The sequence below is a fragment of the Microcebus murinus genome, chromosome 13 (genome assembly GCF_040939455.1).
Source record: "Microcebus murinus isolate Inina chromosome 13, M.murinus_Inina_mat1.0, whole genome shotgun sequence".
Lineage (NCBI taxonomy): Eukaryota > Metazoa > Chordata > Mammalia > Primates > Cheirogaleidae > Microcebus > Microcebus murinus.
The window spans coordinates 69,621,173-69,636,070 of record NC_134116.1 but is presented as its reverse complement, the minus strand read 5'-3'; the positions used below and the strand labels follow the sequence as shown (position 1 = coordinate 69,636,070).

The following is a 14,898-nucleotide window of genomic DNA, read 5'->3' as shown; positions in this document are numbered from 1 at the left end:
ACTTGAATTTTCGAAGTGTTATATGATTTTTAAGCCTCTTTTTCTTTGAAATCAACTATTTCCATCAATTGACAGCTCTAATAAATCATGAGGAAGGTTTAACATGTGTTCTGTGCTTTTATAGAAAATTTTAATTTGACATTTTAAAATGTAAGCTAAATTACTTGTATCAACTGTTTTTTTACACCAATTGCAAACAAAATTAAAAAGTGTTAATTCACTTTTACAACATAGATAATGCACCAAATCATAATATTAATAGTACAAAATCTTTATGTTGAGAATGAAGGGTTTTAATATTCTTGCAGAAGTTAATTAGAGCTGTCACAGATAACTTCTATTAATAAAAAAAGGGGAAATGCCACTATTACTAACATCTATAGAAAAATCTCCTTTTCCATTCCAACTAAATCCTATCAGATCCTAAATTCCTTACTTTTTATTTGGAAACTTCTGGCTTTCAAATTTTCTACACTCATCAACTGCTATAGCCAAGTTCAGAGGTCATAGTACTGTGTACCACATTCGTAACTTGTGAGAGAAAGACATATTCTAAGCTCTCTAAACTCAAGGGTGGACCAAGTTATTTTTACTGCAGATTAGAATTAAATATTAAAAACCAAAAGGAAAAAGTAAAGATGAATTTGTTATATATGATTCACAGATTCCTACTGATCACCATTACCACTGCCTGAATTTCAATAAACACCTAAAAATAAATGGCTGCTGTTATTATGACTCATTCACAGGCATCTTTTGGTCTTTAGGTTTATAACAGACAATGGGGATTCATGATCAAAGGATACAGAAAAAATATAGTAACATATTAATTTATTGGCAGCTACTGGGATGTCCTCAACCTGGCAGGCATGTCGTCTCTTCTCACTGTTCACCATCAAAATCAGTTTAGGAATACCCTTACTCCAGTGAGTTATTCCTAAATCATTCTAGCATGCTAGCAGTGGTGGATTTTTCAAAGTACATGACCTATGTGAAATGTCCATAAGATAAAAATATAACATCCCCGAGTTTTCCTCTACTACTGACGTATGCTTCAGTGCTGCAGAGACCTGCAATGCTGAAGAGTAGATAAGATGGGGACAGGCATATATTTTCTACTTAAAAAGCAATCTAGTTTATCACTGCTATATTTCAGCAGGAAGGGAGGATCGTTGGGAAGTGCCTTATCTATGATCTTTACAGTATAAATTATCTGTTTAGGCACTTGCTGTTCTAAGACTTGCTGTTCTGTGTCTTTAAAGAAGGATTCAATAACCACACAGATTTAGCAGCTCAAGACAGCCAGCTTTGCTTTCCCATAAAAGGAGTCAGGAGATATGCAAGAGTATCTTTGTAGCAAATCTGGTAACTTCGGGGCTTATTTTCATCACTAAAAAAAAAAAAATAGTCATACTCCTAACGGCCTCTAGGAGTAGCCGCTTGGCAGAGTGAGTGAATAACCCACAGCAAAGCCCCAGCATCCAGAGTTTGGACTGGGGCAAGAAGGACAAACGCTCAGGCTCTCAGACCCTGCGAATCCTCCCCTCGGATGTGGAGGAAGGGGATGTGATTTTAACCGTCAGTGAGAAAATGTTCCCTTTTCTCCTTTGGGGGTCCTTAATCAGGGCCCAGATTAAAAAAAAAAATGCACCACAGAAAATAAGCACAACACCTGCTTCCTTGAGCTCCCCAGCCATGCCAGCAAAGTACCTGATGGTGGGCAGTCACCTTAAAGGGTGGGAGGAAGAGGAAGGTTATGGCAACCTTTCACCGAAGCTTCAGTGCCCCTGAACAGAAGAATGGCCTTGAAATCGTTAGGAAGGGTTTGCTCACAGATAGGCTGCTGCTCCTCAGTCACAACGGGCATCTTGACCAACTACAGCTTCCTGCAAACGCTTTTCAAAATGGTGCAGCTTTTCCAACATGTTCATTTCCTTAACTCGGCCTAAAAACCTCAAAAAAGTGCTGTACAATGAACTCTTCAGTGAGAGCTTAATGCAAGCCCAGGAGGCAAGCGAGCAAGGAATGGTGGTAGAAAAATGTGAGAACAGCATGTGGTCCATGCCCTAGAGCGGCCATCTCCTCTGGGTGACATATTAAACAGCAAAAAGTCCCTGCGTCAACAGTTTCCCCCATGGCTACATCTGCAGGCTGCACAGGCGATCTGCAAAAGCCTTCCCTGCTTGCGTATCATCCTCTCTACCCATTTACTCGAGGCACTCAAGCTATTCACATTTTTAAACAATTCTACTTCCTCAATACTCAAAAAGAAATTTTACCTTTAAATACGTTATTGGGCATTGGATTTACAGAGTTGATGTGAGGGCTCAGCTAAAGTATTTTTTTTTAAAAAAAGAGGTGGGACAAGTGATCTTAGGGTGATGTCCTGTTGACAGCATGGGGACCCCAAAACCACGTGGGCAGGGTAAGAGGGTGGCAGCATGGCCACTATGGCCAGGCATCATTCCACAGGGCGGCTTGGAGGAAAGTGGTTTATTCTTAGGCTTATCAAGCCTCCACCTCTGCCAGGGCTGTGAAAAAAATTCTATTCTAACAAACCGCTTATGGGGAAGATTTCTCTTTTGAACCGAAACAACTCTAAAGACTCCCGGGGTCCAGGAAGAAGCATCTTTGTTCCCACTGGGAACCCAAGCAGTACGTCTTTATGTTCTTTCCACTTTATCATCCAACTCCTCAGCAGCCCTCCACCGCCCCTGCTATGATGAGAACACGCCGCCAGTGGAAGGAAACGCCACGGCAGCAAACTGAACGCTTGACCAAAACACAGTTGAGTGCAACAGTCAGCAGACTGACTGCAGGGGAAGAAAAAAAAAAAAAGCACAGAGCAGAAATCTCTCAGATGATATTCCCTGGACAAACCACTCCCCTTGACAATTCTTCCTCAGCACATTTACATCTGTCTGGTGCTTTGACATAAACTGCTGTGGTACAGTGGTTACCGGCAGCACAAGCTCTGGAGCTACACCGGTTCAAACCCCAACTCCGCCATTTATAGTTGTATGGTCTTGGGTGTGTGTTTAGCAAGTTCTGTGCCTTAGTATCCTGATATGTTAAATGGGGATAATAAACAAGCTCTTATGGTGATCAGACATGCTAATACATACAAAGCACTTAGAACAGTGCTCAAAAAAGCTGTCATCATGATAGTTCAAAATTGTTTTCATGTGTATTATCATAGTTGCTCCACAAGTGCTCTATAATGCGGTGATCATTTTATCTTATAATGAGGCTAAGTCAAGTGTTTGCTAAAAGCATAACTAATCCACAGCTGAGCCAAGATTGACATTAAACCTGGGATTTTCACTAAACCTAGGGCTTTTTCCCATTACATTGGATTATTCACAGGTAAACCATAGCAAATTAGCTATTATAAAATATCCACACTAGATACATTCAGACAGGAAGAAAACAACTGAGAATATCCTACCTATTTTAGGAATTAATTCTTAGAATAAATAAAATTAAATGATCTGTTGATAGCAGATGGAAAAGCTGATTTTTTATATTCAGTATATAGCAATTTGGAACTTCCAAAATTATGACATGAGGAAGGAGGAAAAGGATTTATCAATATGTATTATTTATTCTAAATTTTACTTTTTATGAAAATAGGTAAACTCCCATCTTGAGAAAACTCAGTACATGACAATACAAAACTATATGATGATTGAGTAACTCATTAGAAGTGGGATCACTGAAGGGCTTAAATGTTTCTATGTGAAGCTTGCCATAGTACTGCTACTATAATTCAAAGCCAGCAGTGGACTTTCTGGTCACTGATACGTTGGTGACATTCAGATCTAGAAGACTGAGAACCTCATCCTGCGGAATCCTTATACACATGACACTTAGGGCAAGCGTTATCAGACATGCAGAAGACTGGTAAATATAAATGAACAACCGGCAAATATTCCTTCTTTCCTAATGAATTTTACAATTTAGAGCATTTGAATGGATCCCTGAGGGAGGTATTCTTTCATGACTAACACTCTTCCTAGTATTAATTAGCATCTGTTTCTAATTCATAAAGTTTGAATGTGTCAGACTCTAAGAACTTGTATGAGTCTTCTGTTTAATAAGATCAATCTTTTAATCTATGAATCAAGTTTTGATTTTAATATGTACTACACTATAAATCATTCAAATTATCCCTCAAAATTAAAAAAAAAGAATTTTGATATAGCCACATTAAAAATGAAATTTCCAGCAAAGACAGTGTGCTAAAAAATATAACCTTAAACAAAAAGACACTGGCAAGCTCTGAATGACTAGCAGATCATGCTATTCACTATTCACATAATCAGGGTTTGTTTATTTAGCTCACCATCAGGGTTTTGTCAAATCTTAACAAAAGTCCACATATGACACTGAAAAGTAATGCTTTTGGGGGGCTTATCTGACCAACTCACATTAAAATGTCCTCAACCATCTAAGTCACCTGATGTTCACTCCATAACTAAAGAAACCTCCCCTTCATTTTAATTCTGGAAATCATGTTTTAAATGCAAGATGCATAATGTTCTAGAAATATGTCTCTTAAAGCCATCCAGATGGAAATATGTCATTCCTTAGATATATATATTTTTAAAACCTATAAAGTTTAAATAAATCTCACTAGTGAACACTCCTGGGAGATAAAATCATAAAATATTATTTAGGTCAAAGAAATGAGTTAGATTTTTCTCTACTGGTCACAGTTTATACCTCAGTCATGCTTAAGGCTGTAAGACATATGACAAAACTGAAAACAGATAACCGAAAAGAACCAATATATATATGTAAGCAAAGTAATAACTGAAAAAAAGTAGAAATGCCTGAGTAATCATTTCATCCTCAAAGATAGGCTTTTTGTTTTTTCCCTTTATTCCTATGGATAATCCTGCCTGGTGTGAGACCAACAAGTACATATCTGTTGACCAAATGACCCAACTCCCTCAACAACTTGAGCAATGCAAGCTTTAGGTCCCTACCACATGTCACGTAGATTCCCCACCTCCCCACTCTCTGGTTCTTGCCTTAAAGTCGAAGTCACGCCCCAACACCTCTCGTACCTGTTTCCCGTCCAAGGTGTACAGGCGTTTCACCACTCCCGAGTCCAGCTTGATGGCATCGGTGATGTCAGTGAGCACCTGCTCAAACGAGTGAGCCGTCTTCTTGTTCAGCAGAATCCTGACAGCTTTCCGTGGCTTCACCCCACTCCTGATGATGGTGACCAGCTTGGGCCGAATGAAATCTTTATTCTCTCGCACCTCTGAGGGGCTCCCTTTGGCCGTGGCCAGGGAAGACACCGCCCGGGAAGCTGAGGTGGTCTTGACGTTCACCGACCAGTTGGGGTTCACGTTCTTGGTGTACTCCAGTTTCTTAAAGGGCTCTATGGAGCCACACACATAACTCTCTCCTAAGGAAGAGAGAAATATATTTAAATTTACACTGAGATGGATTCATTTCTTCTTTCCTACTTAGTTTTCGATTTTTCCTTTTCTACTTAGGGGCGAGAGCTAGCTCTGACTTTTAAAACAATGGAGGTGTGATTAATAATTAATGAAAAAGGAAAATTTCTGGATTTTATCTGCCTCTGTCAACAATAGAGTAGAATCCTGGGGGGCGGGCAATCATCATTTCTTCATCTTCAGATTGGGTGACAGAAATATTGATATGCTTGAATAGACCTAAGAGAGGTATGAAATGGAATTCAGAATAGAAAGCATTCTTTAGGATTTACGGATACTTAAATTTGCAGAAAACTTCAAAATCAGGAGTACCTACATATGCTACCTGAGATCATTTAAAAACTTTGAAGAATCAGAACATATCTTAAAATAGTCAGACAATTGACAAATTGGATGCAAGTTTATACTAAATATTTTGTAAAGTCAAATAAAATTCCAAAAGAAAGCAAAACAGTCTCTTCCTTTTTTCCCATGTATACACAGTGCTGACTACAGTGAGAAAGTCAATTCATACTTGCTCATAGGTAAAAGGTTTTTAAAGTATTCAACATAAAAACTGTAGATTCATAAGCAGAGTCTAAAATAAATATAATTAAGTTTTTATTAAAAATGACTCTTGAACAGAGAATTTTTTAATGAAAATACTCAGACTATTAAATAGATGTGGATCACACACAAAAGAAAGAGACACATGAACCAAGAGATGACAAATTGTAAAATGACTGATTCTAAATACATATTTCATAAAGTTAGTTTCAAGCATTTTGAAATTAAAGATTCTATAATGGCTTTTTTTCTGTGTTAATATGTCTCTGTAACCAGGAACAGGTAAAAATGCTTATAAAGCCTTTCTAATTACAGGTAAAGCGACCTGCACCTAATCCAACACAGCCCATTTGCTTTTATCTAAATCTTTGTTTTTTTAAAAAAATTAACAGTATAAATATCCAAATATCCAATCCATAAGTATTCATATAAAAATAACTAAACCAGAGTCTCAAAAAATAGAAAAATAACAGTTATGCAGGTTATTAAACATTTATTTCCAGATGTTTTAAAAATACACTTTTATGTATATACATATACATTATGCCTCACTAGAAGCTGTACAAGTAATACCAGTTTAACCAACCCTCTTTCTATTCACCTGGCAGATCATAACTTGTCCCAACTATGCTTTTCTCAGGGGTTAAGTAGATATCAAACATACATAAGTGGGAGCTATAACAACAGTGGTATTTTTGAAGGCTTTACGGAGGGACAGCCTGAATGTGATAGTGGGAAAAAAAGAATTGGAAATTCTGGCTCAAGACCTGGTCTCTCTAAGCATGAGACCATGGACAAGTCCCCTAGACTTCTGGGTGATGTTCATTCACCTGTAAAATGGAACTTCATCAGCTTTTTATGAAGATCAAATTAGATGGTAGAGATCAAAGCGAACTTAAATGCAAGTGAAAATGACCTAAGTCCACATTACCCGGATCATTGCAGTAAGCCTGAAAGGAAAACTTAAAAACAAAATGACTAGAAATCAGTAAGTAGATCTTATAAGGTGTATTGTTTCTAACTACATAGTTTTACCACTAGACATCACATCGGGTCCATCTCAAGGTCAGAATGAATGTCCTAAACACTCCCCAACAAGGCACAGGGTCCATAACTGAGCTGGCAAATTCTGTTCTAATTGAACATATGCAATCGTCTGATTATTTGTAAGTTGAATATAGCAAGCTAATAACTAAAACCAAAGCAAAAATATAGAGTGGCTTAAGTTTCAACACAGAAAACTTTTTTAAAGAAAAAATTGAATTAGATGAGGGAAGAGTTTTAAAGCTACTAAGTGAAGTTATCCCAAGAATGGAAAAACAAGCACCACATATACTCACCAGCAAACTGGTATTAACTGAGCAGCACCTAAGTGGACACATAGGTACTACAGTAATAGGGTATTGGGCAGGTGGGAGGGGGGCGGGGGGTGGGTATATACATACATAATGAGTGACATGTGCACCATCTGGGGGATGGTCATGCTGGAAACTCAGACTTGTGGGGGGAGGGGAGGAAAGGGCATTTATTGAAACCTTAAAATCTGTACCTCCATAATATGCCGAAATAAAAAAAAAAATAACAATATGGAATGGGTTTGTTAAAAGGGCAAATGGACACTTTTTTTTTTACATCTTCTTAGATAAAGCACACTGAAAATTTTTAAAACCATGCAAAAGTTCTCTGATGACAACTTTGAGAAGGTAATGCTGGTTTGGCTCAAGCCATGGCAATCATAAAAATCAGTGTTCATTCTGTGCTCTAACTGCGAGCCTCTCTGCCACAACTGTCAGATTTAAATACTGGAATGAGAATCTAAGAGAAAGATATGAGACTCCAATAAAGGATAATATTGTGCTAAGGGGAAAGTAACAGCTAAAGAAAGGAGAAGGAGCTGCCACCAAATCCAAGATCACACACCACAGTCATGTAGAGTCTACTACATGTTCAGGAATTCAGGGTTTCCTTATGCTAATAAGTTTCCATTTGATTGTGCAAATAATTTTACATTAAATCTATTTGGCTCCACATTTTGACTACTTTTATTGTAATCATAATTCTGAACTTTCCCCACCACTAGAGATGTGGTCCCTGCCTTAACTCAGATAAATTAAACCTGATTGCATTCTCTGATTTTGTAAAAAATAGCCTTTAATTAATGTGCTAATACCAGCAATAATTGCAAATTAACAAATGTGATTGCTCTGAATGGTAATAATACACAGTCTTGATTTGGTCAAATAGCTCTGGGTAACCAGTGCTTAATCTCTTCCTTAGTAGGACCAAGAGTTAAGAGATAAGTTATAATCTTGTTTAGAGAATCATTTATGTGTTGTACTTAAGTCTTGACATGAGACATGTGTGTTAAAAATAATGAGATAAAGTAAGACTTGTAATTACTGTAATATATTTCGTCTTATATACACTAAGCCACCCAAAATCTTTTGGTGTAACTTCCGTAGCATCGAAACCAAAGTAAATTTATCTAAAAAAAAACAAACAAAAAAAACCCCACATAAACAAAAAAAACAAACAACAACAGAAAGAAAACAACGAGATACATTTGAGCAAGACAGTCCAAAATTTGCTTTGAATTTTGGCATTACTTACTATAGATCAACTTAAACAAGGGTGGAATAATTACAAAGATCTCAGAGGTAGTACTGGAAATTACAAAACATAATGACTTGCTGGTCGGTAATCACACAACCAGTTTTGTTTCAGTTTGTTCAAGCCAAAAAATTCTGCCATACAACTGATCCCCTACTTGAAATTTAATCCTCTGGGTGTCCAAGACTCCCCAACAAATAGCAAAAACTGTGAAGCATCTTCCTGAATTGTTGTGGCATTTGCAAAGGCCAAAAACTAATATTTGCTTTTAAGAAAAGAGAGAGATAAAGAAAATGACAGTTATAAAACAAAAAAGGGAGGGAAATAAAGCATGAAATTATGTTTAGACCTAACCAATACTAAAATGTCAGAATATGGTAATTTCTTCCCTGAAAAATTTAAGTATTTTCAGAAAGTTGGAGGGTGAAATAATTCTTACGTAAGCATATTAGATTATTTTTAAGATACTGAAATGTTATTTTGTTTTCAAAAAATCACCTATGTATTTTTTAATGACTTGCCATTATTCTTCAAAGTACAGGAATAAATTTTTCCCTAACAAGGTTTATTATTTTAAAAATCTGCAAAGGTAATTCTACGTTGCCATTAGCTCCCATTATGAAAGTAGAATATTTCCACTTAAATTCCCTGTGCACTACAGAAAACTTCTGGTAATGTGGTGCTAGTCCCCTGGTCAACTGACCTGTATAGTATATCAGCAATAAAAGTGTTCCTCCACAAGACTCCATATTGGGGGCTTCTAGAAATTTGCCCTGATCCCCTTATTGCTGGAGTTTTTCCATTGACTAAAAGTTGTGACTTGTAAATTCTAACATTATTAGACCCAAGTCTGAAAATATCCTCTTCCCCATCCTTCACATTACTAGAGCTAGTTGGTACTTCCTCTAGTATTCCTTTAAGATCAAAATGGCATATTCAAAAGTATCTTAAGTGAGGATATCTGTAATATATTTCATTTTTCCATACTATGAGCTTTCTTATTGACAACTCTGGCAATCAAATTTTACTATTATGAATTATGACAAAATCTGGGAAAGACTCAAATATATATTGAAACCTCTAAAACTAAACTTAGTTAAATTACATGAGAGATTATTTATGGAATAGAATATCATAAAGTACCTTCTGGATATTACATTTGATGAGTCAACTCAGCTACGCACAGTGACATTTCATAACCTACCTGAAGTTGCTGGTTTAAGACAATTTTGACAGTGCTGTTAAAGGCAAGAAAAAAGATTTCCCAAAGGCACTTATGGGTCATTCTTCTGGGTCATTCTTCCATGGAAGTCTTTCATAATAAAATAGCACATAAGAATAAGCATACACAGAAATAAATTTGAATGTGTGTGTCAGATCTGTGGAAAATGTCAACTCCTCAAATCCAAAGAAACACAAAAACAACATAATGGAAAAAAATTGAGAGATCCAAATTTTTTGAAATTGAAAAATAGAGAAACTAAAACGTAAAGGGAAAAAAACACAGACTAAAGACCTACAATATGACAATTGGCTAATATAATGTAGAAGGCTTACTATAATTTACAAAAATACAAAGTATTAAAATAATGGCAAAGGATAAAAATAAAATAGGGAATACAGAGAAAACACATGGGAAGATGCTCTAAAAGTAAGCAGAGAAATCCAAATTAAAGCAGATTTATTAATAAGATACATTCTGTACCTACTCTAACAACAACAAAAAATTAACAGAAATAAAGTAATGTTGAGGTTGCAGCAACAAAATACAAGGTATCAAAATATATGACAAAGGATAAAAACAAAGTAAAGTACAAATAGAAAACACCACTAGAGATATTAAATTGATAATAATCCATTTAAAAAGCAACAAGGCCAATTGTATTTGGAGCCATGACAATGTTTATATCTCCAACTCATAATCTCATTGCTAAAAATTTATCCTAAGAAAACAAAAGAACAACAAATAACAAAATGTTAATAAATGCCTACAGTATTAGCAATGAAACCTAAAAATTTAAAACAACTTTCTAAATCCTTACTATGTACAAGAGCCAGGCACTGTGGCTCATGCCTGTAATCCTAGCACTCTGGGAGGCTGAGGCGGGAAGATTGCTTGAGCTCAGGAGTTTGAGACCAGCCTGAGCGAGAGTGAGACCCCATCTCTACTAAAAAGAAAAAAAAAATAAGAATAAGAATAGGTGCAAGACCTGAATTAGCCACTCAAGGAAGTGAAAGAAACCTAAGTTATGAACCTCTCTTCAAATAGCTTAGAAAGCAAGATGTGTATATGAAAAGTTCCACCACAAGACAGCAAGTGACAATTGGTAAATAAGTGGTCCAGGCAATCCTACTTCAGAGGAGAAGGAAATCACTTCCCTATTGGGCTATATCAGTAAAGAGGAAATGGAATTCACACTGGCCTTGGAAGCAAGGGTAAGATTTCCACTGACAGAACAGACAGAGGAGCACACCCCAGATGAAAAATAGAATAATAATATGCTTTACCACACAGTACAGAAAAAGATATTCTTTGAGATATTAATACATTTTTCTCAAAAAATTAAAATTAAATTAAAATGGTTCCCTAGAGTAACAAATTAGATAAGAGTGTGGTAGGCAACAAGGTCAGAGCTTTTATGCATGATCAGCCTTGGGTGATGGAAAGGTCACACTGGCTGTGGTGTGAAGGAAGGGCTGAAGGTGGAACAGGAGAGGACGGAAGTCAAGATACTATCCACAGTGACATTACAATAGGCTGGGAGAAGAGATGGAGAACAGGGTGCTACACATCTGCACTAGGGACAGAGGAGTAGAAGCTCAGAGGAATATTCAGCAGATACAGTCAGCCAAAATTGGCAATTGATTTGATTTTGGGCCCAAGGGAATATGACTCAACAAAGACACTGAAATGATGACACTGAAAATGCTCTTCGAGCCTACTTCCCATATACCATAATAGATAAAATAAGAAGGGGAACAGGTTTGGATTAGGTGGTAAGGAAGGAAATTAATTTGGCTGTGCACATATCGAATTTGATTAAAGTTCCTAGGAACCAACTAGTTAGAGATTTCCAGCAAGCAGTTAGAAAGAAAGGTCTTGAGTTTAGGAGGGAGATGTCATGTGGCAGCTGCAGCTATGGGAATTGAAGAAAATGATCAGGGGAAATGTCCACACTCAGTTGAAAAAGATGAAATTCAGGGCAAGAGCAGTATTTAAAAGAGGGAGAAGGGAACCAAGAGACATCAGGTGCCTGGAGCCATGGACACCTGATGGTGAGATCCTGACATCAGCATCTCGATGGGACAGCAGGGAAGATAAGGATTCCCAAGAGATCACTGGTTTGGCCAGCAGAAGGCCACACATGGCTCCATAATGGCCACTTCGGGTGAGCAGTGATGCTGGATTGCTTTCATTCATTCATTCATTCATTCATTCATTCATTCTCTCTCTCCTCTTTCTTCCCATGATTTTTTTTTTTTTTCTTGAGACAGAGTCTCACTTTGTTGCCCAGGCTAGAGTGAGTGCCGTGGCATCAGCCTAGCTCACAGCAACCTCAAACTCCTGGGCTCAAGCAATCCTGTTGCCTCAGCCTCCCGAGTAACTGGGACTACAGGCATGTGCCACCATGCCCGGCTAATTTTTTTCTATATATATTAGTTGGTCAATTAATTTCTTTCTATTTATAGTAGAGGCGGGGTCTCCCTCTTGCTCAGGCTGGTTTTGAACTCTTGACCTCAAGCAATCCACCCACCTCGGCCTCCCAGAGTGCTAGGATTACAGGCGTGAGCCACCGCGCCCGGCCTCTTCCCATGATTTTTATTGCAACTATCATGTGAAGCTGTGAGGACTCCAATGGCTCCCTGACTTCCAGAGACTTAAATGTAAAATAAATAAATATATTACAGTGTAATGATGCTAACCAAGGAAGTTGAGGAAGTAGAGACAGAAAATGCAGATATCTCTTTTCATGGAAGAGCTTTGGACTGGAGAGGTCAGGAAGATTAAGGCGAGAATTGTTTAAACTGTGACAGACTTGATCTAAACAATTGTTCTCACAGTCTAAGTGGGGTGAGCATTGAGAAGCTATTGGCAGAATAAGTCATCTGAATGTTTACAGGTAGCAGATCTATCCTGACACAGGCCACCTTACCTGTAATACTCACCTCTGCCCCATAAGTACCAACAAGCCTCGTATCACATAGCACACCGAAGCACAATAACAGAGGCAGGTTGCTCAAGATCACATGGCTAATAAAGGTGAAGCCAAGATTCAGATGCTGGTGGTCAGACTCCAGGGCCCGTGCTCTGGGCCAGGATGCTACGTACATTCAGAAGAGGGAGCCCATCTTACCCTGAGACAGGAGATAAGGGAAGCCCAGAGATGGGATAACACAAGAGAGAGCAGCTGAGCTGCAGGGCTGAGTATACCAGTGGGTAAGAGAAGACAAGGCCAGAGGACGAGGCAGGGGCAGGTGTGGAATTCCTGAGAAGAGCATTAAAGACTATGGGCTGCATTCTTTAAGTAAACAGGAGAGCCGTTATTAATCCAAGGCACAGCACAAAGTGGTTTGTCTATGGCCAGGTTTACAGGCAGGAAAACTGGTTCGAAGACTACTGCATAGCACATGCAGGTCCAAAAGGAGCTGATATGAGAGAGGTTGTAATGAGAACGGAAAAGCAGGGGAAAATGCAAAGATATCATAAAGAAAAGAAAAACTAAACTATATATTCTTAGCTTAGGAACCTATTGTAAGAGTACAGGAAAAAGACAAGAATCAAGCAGCAGAAACATGAGGAGTTACTATTTAATTTTTATACTCTTTTGCATATTTCAAAATTTTCTAAAATGCTCACTGTAGAAAAATGTATCACTCCTTCATCACAAAAAGTACCTCTTATTAAACAGTAATGAGGACTTGAAAGCTGTAATAATGGTGACGGAGAGGAGGGAATAAATTGGAGAGATATCTTAAGCAGAACAACGGAATTCAGTAGCAGATTAGATTTGAGGGAGTAAGAGAGGGAGAAGTCAAGGATGATAAGTTAGGTGGTATCTTAGTCCCTTTGGCCTGCTAAAACAAAATACCATAAACTGGGTGGCTTATAAACTACAAACGTTTATGGCTCACAGCTCCAGAGGCTGGGAAGTCCAAAATCAAGGTACCATTAATATCCAGCGTCTGTTGAGAGCTTCCTTCCTCACAGATGGTGCCTTCACTCCGTATCCTCACAGGTGGAAGGGGCAAGGTAATTCCGTGGTGCATCCTTTATAAAGCAGTCAATCCCATTCATGAGAGCTCCACCCGCATGATGTAATCACCTCCCTAAGGCCTCTGACTACATTACATTAGTGATTAGGTTCCGACATACAAATTTTAGGGGGTCACAAACATTAGGATCATAGCAGGTGATGACACTATTTAATAAGATCTGAACACAAGAGGAGGAATGACTTCTAGAAAATGGAAAAGAATGGGTTCACATTTATACATGTTGAGTATGAAAGGACTAAGGACTAGAGTATCTGTTGAATACATCCAGGCAGCTGGAGTGTAGAAGAAAAGATCTGATTTGAGAGCAACAGGTCTTAGAAGAGTGGTTACAATCATGGGAGTTGAAGAGATCACAGTAGATGACCCAAAGATAGGAAAATGGAGGACACCCAGGTTTTAAAATGTGGCAAGTAAAGAGGGAAATAGAAAATCACCATTAGAACACTACAGTCATAATTGCTATTATGCAAGATTCACCAATAAATGCCAAAATTCATAGGCAAAAGCTTAAGGAGAAATAAGATATTTACATAGTGTCAAAGTTTCTCCCCACAATATTAATTACAAAGGGGAAAATCATAACTTCAGAGAGAAAATACCTGGCAGACACCACCTTAACCAACTGCTCACAGGTTATGTCAACATCATGTACCCCCTGAAATGATACAGTAGGAAGGACACAACATCACTTCTGTGGAATTCTTGCCAAAAATAAATAACATCAATCTAATCATCAAACAAACCCAAATTGAGGAACATTCTACAAAATAACTTAACCAGTATTCTTCAAAACTCTCAAAGCCATTAAAGACAAGAAAAGATGGAAAAACTATCACAACTGTTGAAGGGAACATGCCAACTAAATGCAATGTGTGATTCTGGAACAAAAAAAGGACATCAGTGGGAAAAGTAATGAAAGCCAAATAAAGCCTGTAGTTTAGCCACAAAAGCCACCATTGTACCAAAGTTAACATATTATTGATAGTTTTGTTCA

The 14,898-nt window shown here is 37.8% G+C and overlaps 1 protein-coding gene across 3 annotated transcripts in view; it reads right to left on the bottom strand.

Annotated features, from left to right (window-relative positions):
* DCLK1 (doublecortin like kinase 1) overlaps positions 1–14,898 on the bottom strand; it is a 322,579-nt gene that overhangs the window by 295,550 nt on the left and 12,131 nt on the right. For all 3 annotated transcript variants that reach the window (XM_012748076.2, XM_012748079.2, XM_020290423.2), the window contains exon 3: positions 5,073–5,419. In XM_012748076.2, coding sequence (XP_012603530.1) covers positions 5,073–5,419 — 347 coding nt within the window. The remainder of the gene's footprint in view (positions 1–5,072; positions 5,420–14,898) is intronic.